Below are 16,993 nucleotides of genomic sequence, written 5' to 3' on the forward strand. Positions count from 1 at the left end.
TTGAGAGAGAGAATGAGAGAGAGAGAGAGCATATGAGAGGGGGTAGGGTCAGAGGGAGAAGCAGACTCCCTGCTGAGCAGGGAGCCCAATGTGGGACTCGATCCTGGGACTCCAGGATCATGACTTGAGCCGAAGGCAGTCGCTTAACCAACTGAACCACCCAGGCGCCCAAAAATGATCTAATTTAAAAATAAGTTTATATGCTTATGTCTTCTTGTACCACCTCCTTTTTTTAAAGGGAGGAGTGAAGGGCTCTTTGATGATTTTGTCCTTACCCTGTGAGGCTATCCTATTTTATGTAACTCTGCTTCCTACATATTACAAGGGGTTTAAGTTTGTGTGAGGAAGCCCTCGATTTTGCAAGCATTAGCTCATTTATTTTTGTTGTTGAGTTTGTGTACTTTTGCCTTTCAAGAAAAAAGTGATTAATGAAAATGACCATTTAATGTCTTAGCTTCTTAAGGCAAGAAGGTTATTGCCATACTTAATTGAACGTCTAATATATTAGTAAACTAACATGATAACCATTTGCTGGATTATAACAGCTTTAGTAAAGTAAATCTATATTATACTATTTTTGCCCCTTGGAGTTGTTAGTTTTTTAAAAAATAGAGCAAGTATTCAAAATGTGTTGCGCTTCCTACTTATTTAGTGCTCTGTGTTCCAGAGTGTAAAGTGAGTTTCCATCAAATAAATCATACTTACATATTGATTATATGTTTATTTAGAAGGAGGAAGGAGAGAGAGAGACAGACACCAGAGAGGAGTTACTTTGTTTAATAACCCCTTTAAAATTGTTATTTATTTATTTATTTATTTGACAGACACAGCAAGGGAACACAAGTAGAGGGAGTGGGGGAGGGAGAGGCAGGCTTCCCGCTGAGCAGGGAGCCTGATGTGGGGCTCGGTCCCAGGACCCTGGGACCATGACCTGAGCTGAAGGCAGACGCTTAATGACTGAGCCACCCAGGCGCCCCTAAAATTGTTGTTGTTTGCTGAAGGACGATTTTATTCTTTTCCTACTACAGTGTAACGTTATAAGAAGTATTTTCAAAGTAAGATTCTGTCTTGATTAAGCAGCAAGAATGAGTGGATGCAGCCTTGCTCTTGTTAATATACAGACTTTTTTGGAAGTGAAAGTTATGATTATTCACTGTTTTAGGATTGGGACAGAGCTTTGAGAACAAAGCTTGACTCATAAGACTCTTCTAGATGGGTCCTGCCAGGGCAGATGCAAGTATAGTGACTCTCAGGGTATAGACAGTCAGTGCTCTGTTGGTGGCAGGATAATCCAAAATGGTAACCCCAAATCATTTTTGCATTTGGAAGCTCCTTTTCTGTAAATATGAATATTTCTGATATTCTGGATATTGAAACCACTTTGGCCAAACAGAGTCATGTTACTTGAAGAGAAACTGGAAAGCCATGAGAAGTCAGAGTTGTGCTCATGCTTAGACTTTTTCTTTATTTCCTGCTCCATGCCGATGTTAGGTCACTTTATCTCTTCTGTTTCTAAACCAAGTTAAAATAGATTTGATTTCTTTTTCTAAATGTGTTACTTTATAGCCTTTTGTCTGATTTACTTTCTTGGATTGATGAAGTAGAGTGGGTGACAATGTTAGAGTTTGCAGCAAGATTTTTTCCAGATAATTCTAACATGGGTAATACAGGGAGAGTTCATTGCACCACAAAGGAGTATTGTTACATATGGTTAGGTTAAGGGCCATAAACTTAGGTAGATTAATGTTGATTAATAACACCATGTGTTTTATATGTTTTTATTTAATCTGTGATAATACCCATTTTTCTGTCTTATAATTTAGACTCAGATTGATGGACAACTTTTCTTAATTAAGCACCTTTTGATTCTTCGTGAACAAATTGCTCCATTTCATACTGAATTCACCATTAAGGAAATTTCCCTGGACCTCAAGAAAACTAGAGGTACTTCATTGTTCTGGCTGGCACATTTGGGTGTGTTTGACCTGTCCAAATGTGTCAGCAAAGGTTATAGGTTTATTTTATGTTCATCTGCAATTTTTTTTGCATGCTGTGCTTGCTGAGCATGTTACTTGTTCATACTAAGCTGAGCTGTCAACATCCTAATTACATCTAACTTGCTGTATTTTCTTTATGAAGTGAACTGTTTCTGAGCATTTCAGTTTGTAATATAGCATTACTTCTCTTAGACTCTGCCACATGTTACCATAACCAGTTAAAAAATGAAAAATCAGTGTAACAGCTACTTACAGTGTCAGCCAATTGGGGTGATTTTAAACATTGAGTAGAGTTTGTCGGTTCATGAAAATTCAGGAAGCCAGCTGGGTAAAATGGTAAAATGGGAGTATTTATCTAAGAGTGAAAGATTTGGGTTCTGTTCCTGGACCATCATTTCCTGGCTCTTGTGTGATCTTGGATGGGTGTTTTAGCTTTCCTGTCCCACGTGAAATGAGCAGAATCAACTTGTCATGGTAACTTCACCAGGTTATTGAGATCATTAAGCATGAAAATGTATGTTAAAGTGCTTCGTAAGCTTTAGGTGCTTAAATTAGCCTAGTTGGTATTATTAAATCAGCTGGTTGTTAAGTAATCATGTGGATAGGGTCTTTGAGTTGTTAATAGACAGTGAATCATCTTGAGAAAGATGATTCATCCATCCTAATGATTTGCCTCTGACTAAATTAATAAGAGATGATTTCTAAAAGATCGAAATAGTTATTTTCTAAGATGTTGATCTTAAGCACTTAAGGATATACTATGAATATCCCTTGTTTCCCTTACTTACTTACAAATTTATCTAAACTTTATCTTTTCTTAACCATTTCCAAGAGAATTAAGCTCTAATGCCTTAAACCTTTGTTTATAAAATGGAACTTCTCTCTTAAGTATTGGGGGAATTGAGAAAATAGTCACTCAAATTATTTCCTGTACTCTGGTTCAGAGGAACGCCAAATACAGGATTCCCAAGGGTAGCCGGTTGTTAGTTCCCTAGTGACTGTGCTTATAAAATAGTGGGCTTGACTTAACTCACCTGAGAACCGAAGTGGTCTCATCATAAGTCATATTAGAACAGTTTACTCATTCTTTTCCTAATGCTCTCTCCTTTCCACCATAGAGAATACCTTTTGGTTCTGTTGGAATTTGAATAGTGACCCTGTGTGTTACTCATATATTTTGTGATTTATTTTTAGTTTTTAAAAGATTTTATTTATTTATCTTAGAGGGTGGGGGAAGAGCAGAGGGGGAGGGGGAGGGACAAGCATACTCCTTGCTGAGTGTGGAGCCCGAGAATGAGGGGCTCGGTCTTGACCTCAGGACCCAGAGCTCACAACCTGAGCTGTAACCAAGAGTCAGGTGCTCAACTGACTGTGCCACCCAGGCGCCCCTGTGATTTTTTTTTTTCACAGTAGCCAGATTTCCTGGCTTTTGCCTTTATAGAATGCATAATGTTTTTTAGAGCTTATCTCATCAGAGGCTTCCATCCCCCAACCAGTTCCTTCTGTCTCAGTGTGAGGTATGGGAGTAGTGCTCTAACCTTGAAGAGTGCTAGGGGCTGATAGTCCTTAACTTTATTTAAGTGATGGGACAAAGTAAGGCTGATTTCTAATTCATAATTTGTTGCTGCTTACTTAGTTCTCATATAGATCCACTGAAGTGTGAGAAAATGAAATGCCCTAAAATTTTGGCAAATACTGTTTTCTCTAAAACATTATAAAGCCTATATAATCCTACTGTATTCTGTCACAGACAGCCTTTTAGGTTATCTTGTAGAAAAGACAGCAGAAACAAAGCTTTACTCTCAATACTGAATCTGATAAATCTTTTTCAGTAAGATCAGGGTCAAGGCAGTAAGTACTGTTGTGGTGTGTACTTGCAAAAACCAGGGTTGGAAGCATTTCATGCTTTGCTTCTGCAGTGTGGCAAAGCAAAGAAATGGTCTTTTCTGACTATCACTTAAAAGTATTTGCTCTCTTTACTTTTAAACCTCTAACCTCTCATGACTAACATTATATCTTAATTGCATTTGAACATCAATGAGACCTCAGTACTTCGCATGGATTCTAGTTAGTCTGGAGGTTAAGGGATAAATATGTCCTTTTGGTGTTTTCTTTCTGGCTGACACATTAATTTATTTGTTCTGCTTCAAATGAATAAGTTTCTGTGCCAGCCAGGATCTTAAAAAATGAAGCTGGGTAAGTATATGATTTTTTTTCTGAAAAATCTATTTAGCAGCATAAAAGTAAAGCAGTGAAATTTTAAGGTATCAGTTACCATTTATCTTTTTTTTCTGTAAGTGGATAATTGAGATTAATAGTCATTTCTCAAGTTTGACTTCTAGAAAATAACTGTGTGTGGGTACTACAGCCATGGTTGGCACTAATCTCACTTTCTTCCATTCATGGAGGTGAGTTGGTGGAAATGGAACCGCTCTTGCTTTGTGGTAACAGATAACTGGTGTATATTAACACACTGACATAGTAACTCGTCTTTTCTTTTAAAACCATACCTGTTCACTGGATGAGTAATTTTGTTTCACAGATGCAGCATTTAAAATCCTGAACCCTATGACTGTTCCAAGATTTTTTAGGCTGAATAGCAACAATGCCTTGATAGAGTTCTTGTTGGAGGTGAGAAGGAGTCTGTTTCCTTGGTGGTGGGAGATAAATGGCATTCTTTACGTATCTGGTAATTTCTAGGCACATAAAAACAGGAGGAAATTGTCATCTTCTTTTTAAGGGTACGCCTGAGATAAGAGAACATTATCTTGACTCTAAAAAAGATGTAGACCGTCATCTGAAATCGGCCTGTGAGCAGTTTATTCAGCAGCAGACCAAGCTGTTTGTAGAGCAGCTGGAGGAGTTCCTGACAAAGGTATAGACCTTGGTGCATATTTGGTAAAGTAATTTTCATTTCTTCCTTCGATTTCCTTTTGAATTACCCTCTAGTGAAAACTCTGGCAGGAGCTAGTAAATAATAAGCCCAAATCTTAATGATTCCATCTAGGGAATCACTGTGTTTCCTATTATGGAAGCTTTCTGGTTTGGACTTTTAGATATGCTTGCACAGTTTTCAGTTTTTAAGAGAAAAAGGGGCAAATATTTTCTCCTCACTAACATCCATCCAACTGGCTAATGCCAGGAATGAAAAAAATCAGATCATGGCTATTTTGACTTTCCTGTTTCAGCCTAATTTTTTTTTTTTTAAATACTTAAGTACCGTTACTAAGGACCTTACTTCATAAAAATGTTTAAAAAGTCTTGAAATTTTAAAAAACAGTCTTGAGATGAGCTTTCATTTGTTAAGCCTCTACTGCCTGTCCGGACTGGTACATTATAAAAAGGAGAAAAATATGATAGCCTTTTCTCTCAACTTTACTTACCTAAGCCCTAACTGGGGAGACAGGTTATATCCCTGAAATGACCAGGGGACAGCTGAGCAAATTGTCTGTTAGTAATTTTTTGCTGGGGCCATCAACACTTAATATGCCTGAAGCCTATGATATTTGTTCAAAAGATAGAGGATACTTGTTTTTAAAAATAGTAATAAATACCAAAAAAGCAAATATAGAAATGTTAAAGTAGTTAAACTACCCTTTTGTTTATCATTGGCATATAGTACTTGTTTATGGGGTTTTAGTCCATTCAAACAAGTATTTGGAGTGTGTGCGTGTTTTTCTTCCCCTACCACATAAATTTAAAAGGGGGGAGTGGTGGTAGAAAGGTTTCCTGCTGGGTTTTGATTTTTAAAAAATGGCACAAGTTATCGATACTTTGTAATTTACAGGTAAGTCCATTACAGTTTTTACTGAAATTGTCCTTACAGGAAATCTGTAGATTGTGGTATGTATTTTTGGGAGAGCATCCACATTAGTGCTGGTGGAAAATATTGTAGATGAGTATTCTGCAATAGCAGAGCTGCAGAATGAATCATCTGACATAAGCAAGTTGATTATAATGAAATCTAGGATTAAAGGGTTTTTCTGGAAAAGCACAGTCAAGAAGTCAAGAGAATGAAAGCTCACTGATGTAGCTGTCCAGATTGATGGTAGTGTAAGTCTGCTAAATCTGCTATAACTCTAATTATGCATTTTGGAAGGCTCTGGACACTATGAACATTTTTAAAAAATTAGAGATAATATGTAGAAAACGTGTATTCCGGGGCGCCTGGGTGGCTCAGTCAGTTGGGCATCTGCCTTCGGCTCAGGTCATGGTTCCAGGTCCTGGGATCGAGTCCCGCATCGGGCTCCCTGCTCAGCAGGAAGCCTGCTGCTCCCTCTCCCTCTGCCTGCCGCTCCCCCTGCTTGTGCTCTCTCCCTCTCTGTCAAATAAATAAATAAAATCTTTAAAAAAAAAAACAAAACATGTGTTCCAAGTCTGAATTATATAATGGTTCTCCATGGAGTGCTACACATCTACAGCGGGGATTCCTGTGTAGCTGTTCACGCATCTCTCTTCATACCACTCCTCCCTGAGGGATCGGAGAGGGAAAGACCCTGCCTCTTGACATCATTGAGAAGTCAGTCCTGTCTCCCCTGCTTAGTCTGTGTTGTCTTGGCTCAGATCATTCACTGTTGCCTCGTTTTCTTTTTTCAGACTTGGTCCCTAAGTGCTCTTGAGTCCAGTCAGAATATTTAGTAGATAGTGCAGCTTAGATGACTGAGCGTCCCTTTTACATTCTCTTATTCCAAATTCAGTCCCTTCCCCCATCCTGTTGGAGTAGAGTGAGTCAGAGACAAAGACGCACACACATCCACGGCGCATACGGCGTAAGCACTGGAGTTCACACAGATAATGTGATTAAGACATTGCTTGTTAGAATTTGTGGACCAAGCCATTTTTCACTTTTTATCTGGTGTATGTTACTAGTATTCTGAATAGCAGAGACAGAATAAATGATTTTAAAACTTTAAAATGATTTTCTTTAAAGGTAAATCTGCCAAGTGCAGAATCTTGTGCCTCTTTTAGTATAGTTGGCATCTTATAAGGCAGCCCGTGATTGTACCTTGATAAATGATTGCAAGAGAAGCAGCATCCATAGGTGCAGAAAGGGAACAGTTTTTCATCTTCGATTTGGATGTATGCTTGTAGGTCTCAGTATTTTAACATTTGGATATAAGCCTCATCAACAAATGTTCTCAGCTGAGAACAGTTTGGGCTCATTTTTTTAAATATATGTGGATTTGCATAATAAAACAAACTGTGTGAGTGTAGAGAACATTCTTAGGCTGTCTGAAGAGTTGTTTTTGAGCCTAAAGACTCGGGGTGTGATTTTAGTCCCTTTTTACCTGCTGTAAATTGGCCTTTTGGTTACGTAGCTCCTTCCTGGACTCTCCTTGTTGAGATGCCTTGTTTTCATTAATTCTCATTATACCCCTGGCACCTAGAGTAAGTAAAACATCTTCATTTCAAGTTGGAGACACTAAAGTTACACAAAGTGACCCAATATACACAAGACAATCATTTCTATAAACTTAATCTGACTAGTGTAAACATCTTCCCTGATTTTTTGGTACAATTAATGAAGTTTCTTCAGAAAAATAAAATAAATTCTAGAAGAATATATATGCTCTCTTGTCCTGTTTCCTGCTCCTTGAAAAATAACCTTTTCTCTAAGTATTTGACCCTAGGGAGTATAATACTGTTCTAAGTGTTGGGGGTAGAAGTTCATACGAAAATAATTTGGATCAAATATCTTCTGTAAACTCAAAAACTGTTAATACTTTCTTTTCTTTTTTTTTTTTTAAAGATTTTATTTATTAATTTGACAGAGTGAGAGCACAAGCAGGGGGAGTAGGAGAAGGAGAAGCAGACTCCCTGCCGAGCAGGAAGCCCAATGCGGGACTTGGTCCCAGGACCCTGGAATCATGAACTGAGCCAAAGGCAGATGCTGACTGAGCCACCCAGGCACCCGAAAAACTGTTGATACTTTCTATTGTTTTAGAATTTCATTATATTGATCGTTGCTTGAAACAAACCCTGAAGTAGGGGTTGGACTGGTCATGGGTGTGGTAGAAAGAGCATAGAATTTTGACTCAGGAAAGCTGAGCTCTAGCCCCACTTTGCCACCTCCTGAGTAAAATGGTAGCAAGGTAGATTCTCCAAGCCTTGCTTTTCTAATCTCTACAGCAGAGATAGCTACTGTACCCCACTTCCCAACTTAAGGTTGTTATGAGGCCCAAAAGAAGGTCATGCACGTAATAGTACTTTAAATGCTGCAGAAATGCTATAGGAGAATACGACAAATTTGAAGTGCAGGTTTTGCTTTAACAAAAAATCTGAATGAAGCATTTTAAAGGAAGTACATTTCAAGTTTATGACTAAGCTAAAAGTGTTCCCCCCTGGTGAGACCAGTTTATGCTGAAAAACTCAAGACTTGTATTTAGCAATATTCATTTTTTCCCAAGCAATTTACTGAAGTGAGTTTATTTGGGTTGGGGGTGGGGAGGAGTGGAGGGAGAGGGAGAGAGAGAATCTCAAGCAGGCCCAGGGCTCTGTCTCACAACCCTGACATGACCTGAACCGAAAATCAAGAGTTGGACGCTTAACCAGCTGAGCCACCCAGGTGCCCTACAAGTTTATTCTTAATATTCCCTCTGAAGTGTTGTTAATTTCCTCAGCAACACTATAAATTTAAGTTTTTTCTTGATTGTAGTGCATGTAAGAGAATTTGACCTATAAATTTAATTTTTGTTCTCAAGGACTTTAATGGGAAATCAGGATAGAAAATACATAAACATGAAGTGTACAGCAATGTCATCATGAGACAGTGGTACTTTTGAGCCTAAAGACTCGGGGTGTTTTTGAACTAATAACATATTTTAGCTCGTAGGGTTTTTGAAAAAGATAGGGCTAATTGGGGAAAACTTTTGAAGAAAATGCTCCTTGCAGTTTGACTTAAAGGTAAGTATGTTACGTAGCTACTAAATAGAGATGAATATGTAAGTTTGTCTTTGTTCTTAATGTAAAAATAATTAATACAGCCTAAACGTACAGCATATATATCATTCTGATATTGTTTAAGTCCTGGAACAATCAGTGGAATAATGGGCAACCATTACTAATAAAACATAACCCCCCTTGGACACAGAAAAATGTCCAGAATTTAGAGTTAGGTGGGGAAAAAAGATGTCAGAACACTGTGTTCCTATTTTTGTAAATGTAGACACATTAGTATGTTTATATATTTATGTTGGAAAATATTTTGGATAATACATACTAAATGAACATGTTTTTCTTTTAGCATTGTCTAATCTATAATCATATGCATGATTTGTTTTTAAAAGCTGCATCTCACAATACAAAGTAAATTTATCAAGAGGGATAGACAATACGAAAGGGGTGATTTTATACACGTGGCAGCATGAGCAAAGGCCTAGAGTAGTCCAGGAATGTGAGCTTACTTAACACTGTATTCTGTCTGTGCCCGTCTTCTGCCTAAATATTTTTATGACCTTCTTTAATCGAAAGTGTTGGTTCTTAAATTTTTCTAATGAGACTATCTAGTGAGGCCAAGGTCACAGTCGGGACCTTTGGCACCTAACAATCCATTTAAAAAATGTTTTATGCAGTTTCTGTCCTTCACCTTCCCCAGCTACACCTTAGTTAGTTACCAACTACCCCACCATGATTTGCCATCTTGAGAACATCTTAAGAACAGACTTGTCCAAGCAACCAGATATACTTCTTTTTGTTTGCTTCTCCGTACTGATGGCTGAGGAATGAAAGGGAGATGAATAAAAGGTGGGCATCTGAGTCTACCTGTAGCACTGGTTGGTCAAGTGTGCCTTTTGATGCTGTTTGAAAATCTTGTTTTCATAACATTCTCTCTGCCTGAAATATAATAAAAAGAATCTCTAGGTATGTAAAGGAGATTTGTCCTGCTGGGGTGACATTTTTCTAACAGCATACAATAATAATTTAATGTTGACATAACAGTCCACTTAAAAAGGGACCTGTTTTGTCTGCGTATTTTTCCTAGGTCCCCAGTTTTGTCTTCTCTAAAACGTTTCAGGCAGAATACCTCAGGACATTGGTGGTGTTTTTTGCAAGACAGCAGATGCCTTGAAATCACAAAAGAAGTTTTGCTAAAATATGTTATTAGTTGGAAGGATTATGAGTTATGACGCGTTTTTTTAGGATTGCACATTTGACTAGCATTATGTTTTAATAGGTTCAGATGGTGGTGTGTGTCCTTGGAGAGACGTGAAATGAAAAGGAACGTGTTTCTTTTTGTCTTGTCTAACAGGTTTCAGCATTAAAGACGATGGCCAGTCAGGGAGGACCCAAGTATACTCTTTCACAGCAGCCTTGGGCACAGCCAGGTATTCACATTTTACTATCAGGGATTTCTTTTATTAGGATGTTGATTAATTTGCATTTATATAGTCTCTGACAGCTTGGAGTTGGTTTCCTACTTCTGTGGTTTGTGTTGATCCAAGGTGCAGTTTGGAGCTGACAGTTGTCTTAATGGGCCAGCACTACTTGCATTTCAAAAAGCATTCCAAGGAAACAAGAATTAAAAAGAAAAAATACAGAGTTAAAAATAAACGGGGCTTAGATGGAAACACTTTGTTTCTGTACACCTGCTTTTCATTGTATTAGAGCTTTGATGAAAGTACTGTTTTTGGTCATCTGCTAATAGGGAATGCTACTGTTCCCAAGTATTAAATGAAGGATGTTGGTCATTATTTTGTTTCACGTTTTATGTAAGTTACATCCTCAGTTTGTTAACATTTTTAGAGTGTTCAAAAAAATTATAAAAATTGTGGTGTAAGTGGGGAGTTGGCAGACATGCTTGAGATGTTCCCAGTTTTACTCTTTCCTAAATGTAAATTTTTTTGTGCCAGAGGTTTTTTTTCTTTTTTTTTTATCTTTAGCAATAGACCTCGGACATTTAGAATCACAACTTTGTAGGCTACTTTTGGTTCATTTTATGGCATTTTAAGTTGCCATTAAGCCAGAATAAATCATTTTGGAGGATTAGTATTTCTGGCTGGTCCCTGGCCCACATCGGGAAAGAGATCTTTTGGAACCTAAAGGATCAAAATGGTAAAAGAATCATGTTTTAATTATGGAGAAGCTGTATCCAAGTTGGTAGGGCAGCTTTTAGTTGAAAGTGAGATCCAAATTCAGGTTTAGCATCCATAAAAAATTGACTGTCTACAGGCACCTAATCTAGCGTTAGGTTTTTAATATGATTGGTTTTCCGTATTGAAAGAATGATATGGGGCGCCTGGGTGGCTCAGTCGTTAAGCATCTGCCTTCGGCTCAGGTCATGATCCTGGGGTCCTGGGATCGGGTCCCACGTCAGGCTCCCTGCTCAGCGGGAGGCCTGCCTCTCCCCTCTCCCACTCCCCCCTGCTTGCATTCCCTCTCTCGCTGTCTCTCTCGCTGTCAAATAAATAAGTAAAATATTTTAAAATAAAAAAAAAAGAAAGAATGATATATTTGTCAGGGTATTTTTTCTTTTGGGGAGAAGAATTGAGGGCATTCTAAAAATTTTCAGTTACTCTTAATAATGGCTCAGGTTAATTTGAAGTTGAACTAGAACTGAGAAGCTAAAAGAGTAGCTGTGCATCTCAGGAGGATTTGTAAGTGTACAGAATTATCAGTTGTATTTGAATGGAAGATAGGATTTTATTTCAAAAATCTGTCATATGAACTTTGATGATATCAGTATAGGTTTGCATTGATTTGCTTTATTGCATATGAACTTTTTGACTGCTTTTGGTCTTTTGTTTACCTGTGTTGGAGACAGTAAATATTTTACATATTTTACTGTCTTCATTATTTTAAACCTTTGTATCATGTGAGATTGAAATCTTCATCATCTTACCAAAGGACAGAGATCATACTTGATGCAGTAGTACATTCTGTCAGAAGACAGAAAATCAGTTTCTTTTATTGATAACACTGGAAATTCTTTTTAAAATTTATTTTATTTATTTATTTTTAGAGAGAGAGCATGAAAGCGTGGGGGTGGGGAGGGGCAGGAGGAGAGGGAGAGAGAATCCTGAGCAGGCTCCACATGGAGCCCGACGCAGGGCTTGATCTCAGGGCCCTGAGTCACTCAGGTGCCACAATGCTGGAAATTCTAATCATAGCTGGCTGTGGTAGTAGCCACCTGTTCTGACCCCTCACAGTCAGGAGCAGACTTGTTACTCCGTAACTCAGCACAATTCTAGAAGGAATTCTGACCACCTGTGGATTAATTGAGACTTTGGGTCAAGGTTTCAGTGTTTTATAGGGCTTATTTAGAAATAGGAGCTGATTTTATTTTGAATGTTTATGTAAATAAAACTCTTGGGTGCAATAAATCTTTCTTAAAATAGGTAGAAACCAACAAACAGGCATAGGCGTATTTAATACAGCTAAGCCCAGGGGCTTGATGCATAATAACCGTATTTTTCTTTCCTCTTTGGAAAGATCCTCTTTCACTCAAAATGGGCTGTCATTTTCTCCAGTGAAGTCTGAGTGGAGCTTGCAATGTTAGGCGTGCTGTGCTCTGCAGCGTTAGGAGCACAGAGCACAGTCGTCTAAAGCAGGAGTGGATGAAAGGAAGCTGACGACAGGACGGATTGCAGTGGGGCTTGCTGCTTTGTCATTAACCCATTCTCTGTCTTTTAAGGGAGGAGGTCTTGGCAGACAGAGCAGTGGCACTCCAGTTCACTTAGCTGTTCTATCTTCTGTCCCAAGTAGCCGCGCAGAGCTGTGGAGTTGCTTTTTCTTCATCTGTAGTAGAAGAGACCTACACTGAAATGTCAGGGATGTTTGGGCCTTTGGCTGGGAGCATCAAGAACAATCTAGGGACTCGTCTAGGGCCCTAGAAACCCAAGGTGACGGGTTCATGCAGTCTTAATTAGGTTCCTGGGGATCATTTCATGATAAACTCAGAGGAGATTGAGTTGTAAATTGGGGTGCCAATTTGTTAATTTACTCTGTGTGTTAGGATAGAACCAGAGCCCATGGAATTAAGTGCCCTAAAGGAGCTTTCATCTATTTTATGAAAAAATAAGCAATTCCTGGATTGTTTTCTTCTTGAGAGCATTGATACCACAACCCTTCTCAATTAAAAAAAAAAGTTTTTAATATAGTACAAAATTTGGGCTGTGACAAAGTATAAAATGAAAAGTAATTCTATTTTTCATCTTCAAACCAGTCCTCTCAAAGGTAGCCACTATTAATAGTCTCTTTCCCCCAATTGTTATATATGTACTAGCATATCTGGACTTGAGAAATACTGTACAAATAAGATTATACCATATTCCTTGCCTTTTTTTTTTTTTTTTAACTTATTCTGTGTCTTGGAGCCCTTTCTGTACTGGCATATCCAGCTCTATGCATTCTCTTTAATGATGCATGGAATGCATCACTCTGTCATAATTTCTTTAATGATTCTGTTAATAGTTAAAAGTATTTTTAGGTTTTTCTTCCCCATCCAGTCTTCAATAAATGTCCCTGTATACACGTATCTTGGTATTTTATTAGTATATCCATAAGGTAAATTTCTAGCAGTGGCGGTGTTAAGCAATAGAATATATGTGTATTTTCAGTTTTGCTAGACATTGCCCAGTTTATATTCCCCACGGCAGTGGATGAGAAGGCCTGTTTCTGCATACCCTTACCAAATGTGGATATTCACAGTCTTAGTAATTTTTACCAATCTGAAAATATCTCAGTTGTTTTAATATACATTTCTTAAATTATGAGTGAAGTTTGAATGTCTTTGAAATTATTAGTCTTTTTCTTCATACCTTTCTAGGTAGTTTCCTTTTTTAAATGACCTCATAAAGATTACTGCTCTTCTTTTCCATTTGTACTTCTTTTCAGACACTACACTTAGGCTACATAATTGTTTCAGTTACAGTTTTCTGGAATTCTGTAGCCTTTCTGATAACACAGCATAAGATTATAACAGATGGGGGCACCTGGGTGGCTCAGTCAGTTGAGTGTCTGATCTTGGTTTCCCCTAGGTCATGATCTCAGCTCAGGTCATGATCTCAGGGTCCTGGGATAGAGCCCTGTGTTGGGCTCCATACTCAGGTGCAGAGTCTGCTTGTCCTTCTCCCTCCCCTTCTGCTCTTCCCCTCATGCAGGTGCTCTCTCTTTCTCTCTCAAATTAATAAATAAAATCTTAAAAAAAAAAGGAATGTAACAGATGGATTTTTAGTTACTGTTAAATATGTGTGGATGTTTTCAGAATGATCTCACAAGCCAAGAGAGCATCTCTTGCTGTGAGTCAGTTCTGTAAATGAGTAAGCTCATTCATAATGAAGTAATTCTTACTGGTGTCTCTCTGCAAATAATTTTTTATTTTAACTATCTCTGAATTCCAAAGGCATCATAGTATAGCCCCTATGAATGTCCTGAAGGGTGTTGGAGGAGTTCTTTTACTGCCTTAGCCTTTGGGAGTAGAATTTTGTATGTAGGAGATAATGAATGTTTATAGGGCTTGTGATTAAACTTGGTAAACAGGAAAAGTGAAAGAAAATTTTGGGGGAAATAGAGTCCTTTCTTCTGTCGCTTTTTTCTCTCCCTTTATTCCCCTCTGGATGAAAATGGAAGTGTTTCTTCTCTTTTTCTTTGTAACACTAATGAGGTTAATTCTTTCCAGCAAAGGTCAGTGACCTTGTAGCAAGTGCCTACAAGACAATAAAAGCGAAGCTGCCTCTGACATTGAGAAGCATGTCATTGTACTTATCCAATAAAGACACAGAGTTCATCTTGTTTAAACCTGTTAGGGTGAGTATCGTGATATGTCATTTGAATGTTGTCCAGTCTCTTCAGGTTTTCTTGACTTGTCTACCATTTTCCTCTTCCTGTAGACATTTAAAAGTGTTGGTATACTGTTCTAGTAAAGTTGGTTAATAATCACTGTAATTCTTGGGAGGCTTACAAAGCCAGCACTGGCCTGATTATATCCACCCCTGCCTTTGTCTTAAGTTCTTTATGTTACCTTTGGCAGCAAGGTAATTTTGACCTTAAAGTACAAATTAGTAAATAAATAAGTCATCAGACCCTACCATTGAATGTGGCCCAATACTTGAGAAAGCGGCATTTCAGGAATTATGCTTCATTTTACTGGTGAGTAGTGGAAATAAATGGCTTGCAGTGGCTGCCAAGGGATTAAATGTCAGAGCAAATTTAGTGCTCATAACTTCCAGCTCTGTGTTGAGCTCACATCTTTACCAAAGGCATTGGTGGATTTTTAAAGTACGTTTTATGCGTCTGGGAACTTTATTATCTTTTGTGTAAGAAATTGCTCCTGAAGGCTCTTACTATTCTCTGGGGGGACAGGGCTTATAGAGTTTAGCTTTTCCAGGAAGTATTATCTGATAAGGCTTAGTTGGGTTGTACTAGCATGTGAATTATTAAGTGTAAATTATATGTCTTTGGTAATCCAATGAAAGATGCATTTCCTCCACTTGTTTGGCAAATACCATTAAGATTTAACATTCTTAGAGAGAGAGAGAGGCAAACTAAGAAACAGACTTTTAACTATAGAGAATAAACGGATGGTTACCAGAGGGGCAGTGGGTGGGGGGATGGGTGAAATTGGTGATGGGGATTAAGGAGTGCACTTGTTGTGATTAGCACAGGGTAATGTATGGAAGTACTAAATAACTATACTGTGCACCTGAAACTAATATAACACACTATGTTAACTAACTGGAATTTAAATGAAAACTTAAAAAAAGATTTAACAGTCTTAATGCTTCATGTTTAAGATGACCACATATGTTTCTAGTGACTCATTTAATGGGATTGCCTCTTCTTTCTAAGAATAATATTCAGCAAATCTTCCAGAAGTTCCATGTTTTGTTAAAGGAAGAGTTTAGCCCTGAAGATGTCCAGATCATTGCTTGTCCTTCTATGGAACAGGTAATCCATCATCTGAAGATCCTTGTTACTTTTATTCCTCTTCGTTATTTTACTTGAGTAGGTAATGTCTTTGAATAACCATGTTTTTAATTTTAATTTTAAAAATTGTACATAATTTTATTCTGATGAGCAATAATTCAAACTTTAAATTGCTGTGTCAGATTTTTAGAGATGACTTTATAATTTTTAATTGCTTTTTTAAATCCTTTCTGATACTGAAAATTGCTGTGTTTAACATGAATGAACTATTTGTGAAAAGTTCAAATAATGGTGTTTATGATGCTGAATAACTTTACTTGCAGTATGCATGATAAGAGGCCCACATTTCACATGAAAAAAAGTTACTTTAGGGATTTGATGTTAGAAATGTTTCTGTTTTCTCTCTTCTTCCTAAGTTTGAAAAACTGAATACAGAGCTAGGTCTGTATTTATCATTCATGTATTCAGTTCAGTCAGCAAGTTTTTACTGAGCACATATTATGTATTAGGAGTAGGCTGGTGCTATGGTGGGTATTTTATTTCTGGTTTTAAGTTTGGTATCGCTGAGGAGTTTTATATATGTAAGGACTGGAGGGTGTGGGAGAGAGTAGTAAGGTATGGGAGCCTGATCAAAGAGGGTGGAGAATTGGAGAAGGGACTGGAGGCAGTGAGTATGGGTGAGTCTTTTGGGAGTTTTACCACATTGGGAGAGAAAAGGTGTAGCTGGAAGGTAAATGGGGTCTTTTTTTTCTTTTATTGAGATAGAACTCATATGCCATAAAATTTACTCTTTTAAAGTGGACAGTTCATTGGTTTTTAGTATATTCACTAAGTTGTGCAAATTCACTACCATCTAATTCCAGAACATTTTCATGTCCCCCCAGAAGAAACCGCATAGCCATTAGCAGAATCCCCATTCCTCCATCTTCTATAATTTACTTTTTGTCTCTGTGGATTTGTCCATCCTGGATATTTCATTAAATGGAATCATACAGGGGTGCCTGGGTGGCTCAGTCAGTTAAGCGTCTGCCTTCGGCTCAGGTCATGATCCCAGGGTCCTGGGATCGAGCTCCGCATTGGGCTCTCTACTCCATGGGAAGCTGCTTCTCTCTCTCCCACTCCCCGCTGTCTCT

At 38.0% G+C, this 16,993-nt stretch overlaps 1 protein-coding gene across 6 annotated transcripts in view; it reads left to right on the forward strand.

Annotated features, from left to right (window-relative positions):
* Positions 1-16,993, forward strand: part of COG3 (component of oligomeric golgi complex 3) — a 68,497-nt gene that overhangs the window by 47,486 nt on the left and 4,018 nt on the right. For 5 of the 6 annotated variants that reach the window (XM_027588089.2, XM_027588090.2, XM_027588088.2 and 2 more), the window contains 6 exons: positions 1,824-1,944; positions 4,540-4,628; positions 4,738-4,872; positions 10,246-10,321; positions 14,614-14,741; positions 15,783-15,881. In XM_027588089.2, coding sequence (XP_027443890.2) covers positions 1,824-1,944; positions 4,540-4,628; positions 4,738-4,872; positions 10,246-10,321; positions 14,614-14,741; positions 15,783-15,881 — 648 coding nt within the window. Of the gene's footprint in view, positions 1-1,823; positions 1,945-4,539; positions 4,629-4,737; positions 4,873-10,245; positions 10,322-14,613; positions 14,742-15,782; positions 15,882-16,993 lie in introns of those variants that run through there. The other variant, XR_003518941.2, reaches the window with a different exon arrangement.

Source organism: Zalophus californianus, chromosome 3 (assembly GCF_009762305.2).
Source record: "Zalophus californianus isolate mZalCal1 chromosome 3, mZalCal1.pri.v2, whole genome shotgun sequence".
In the NCBI taxonomy this organism is placed as follows: domain Eukaryota; kingdom Metazoa; phylum Chordata; class Mammalia; order Carnivora; family Otariidae; genus Zalophus; species Zalophus californianus.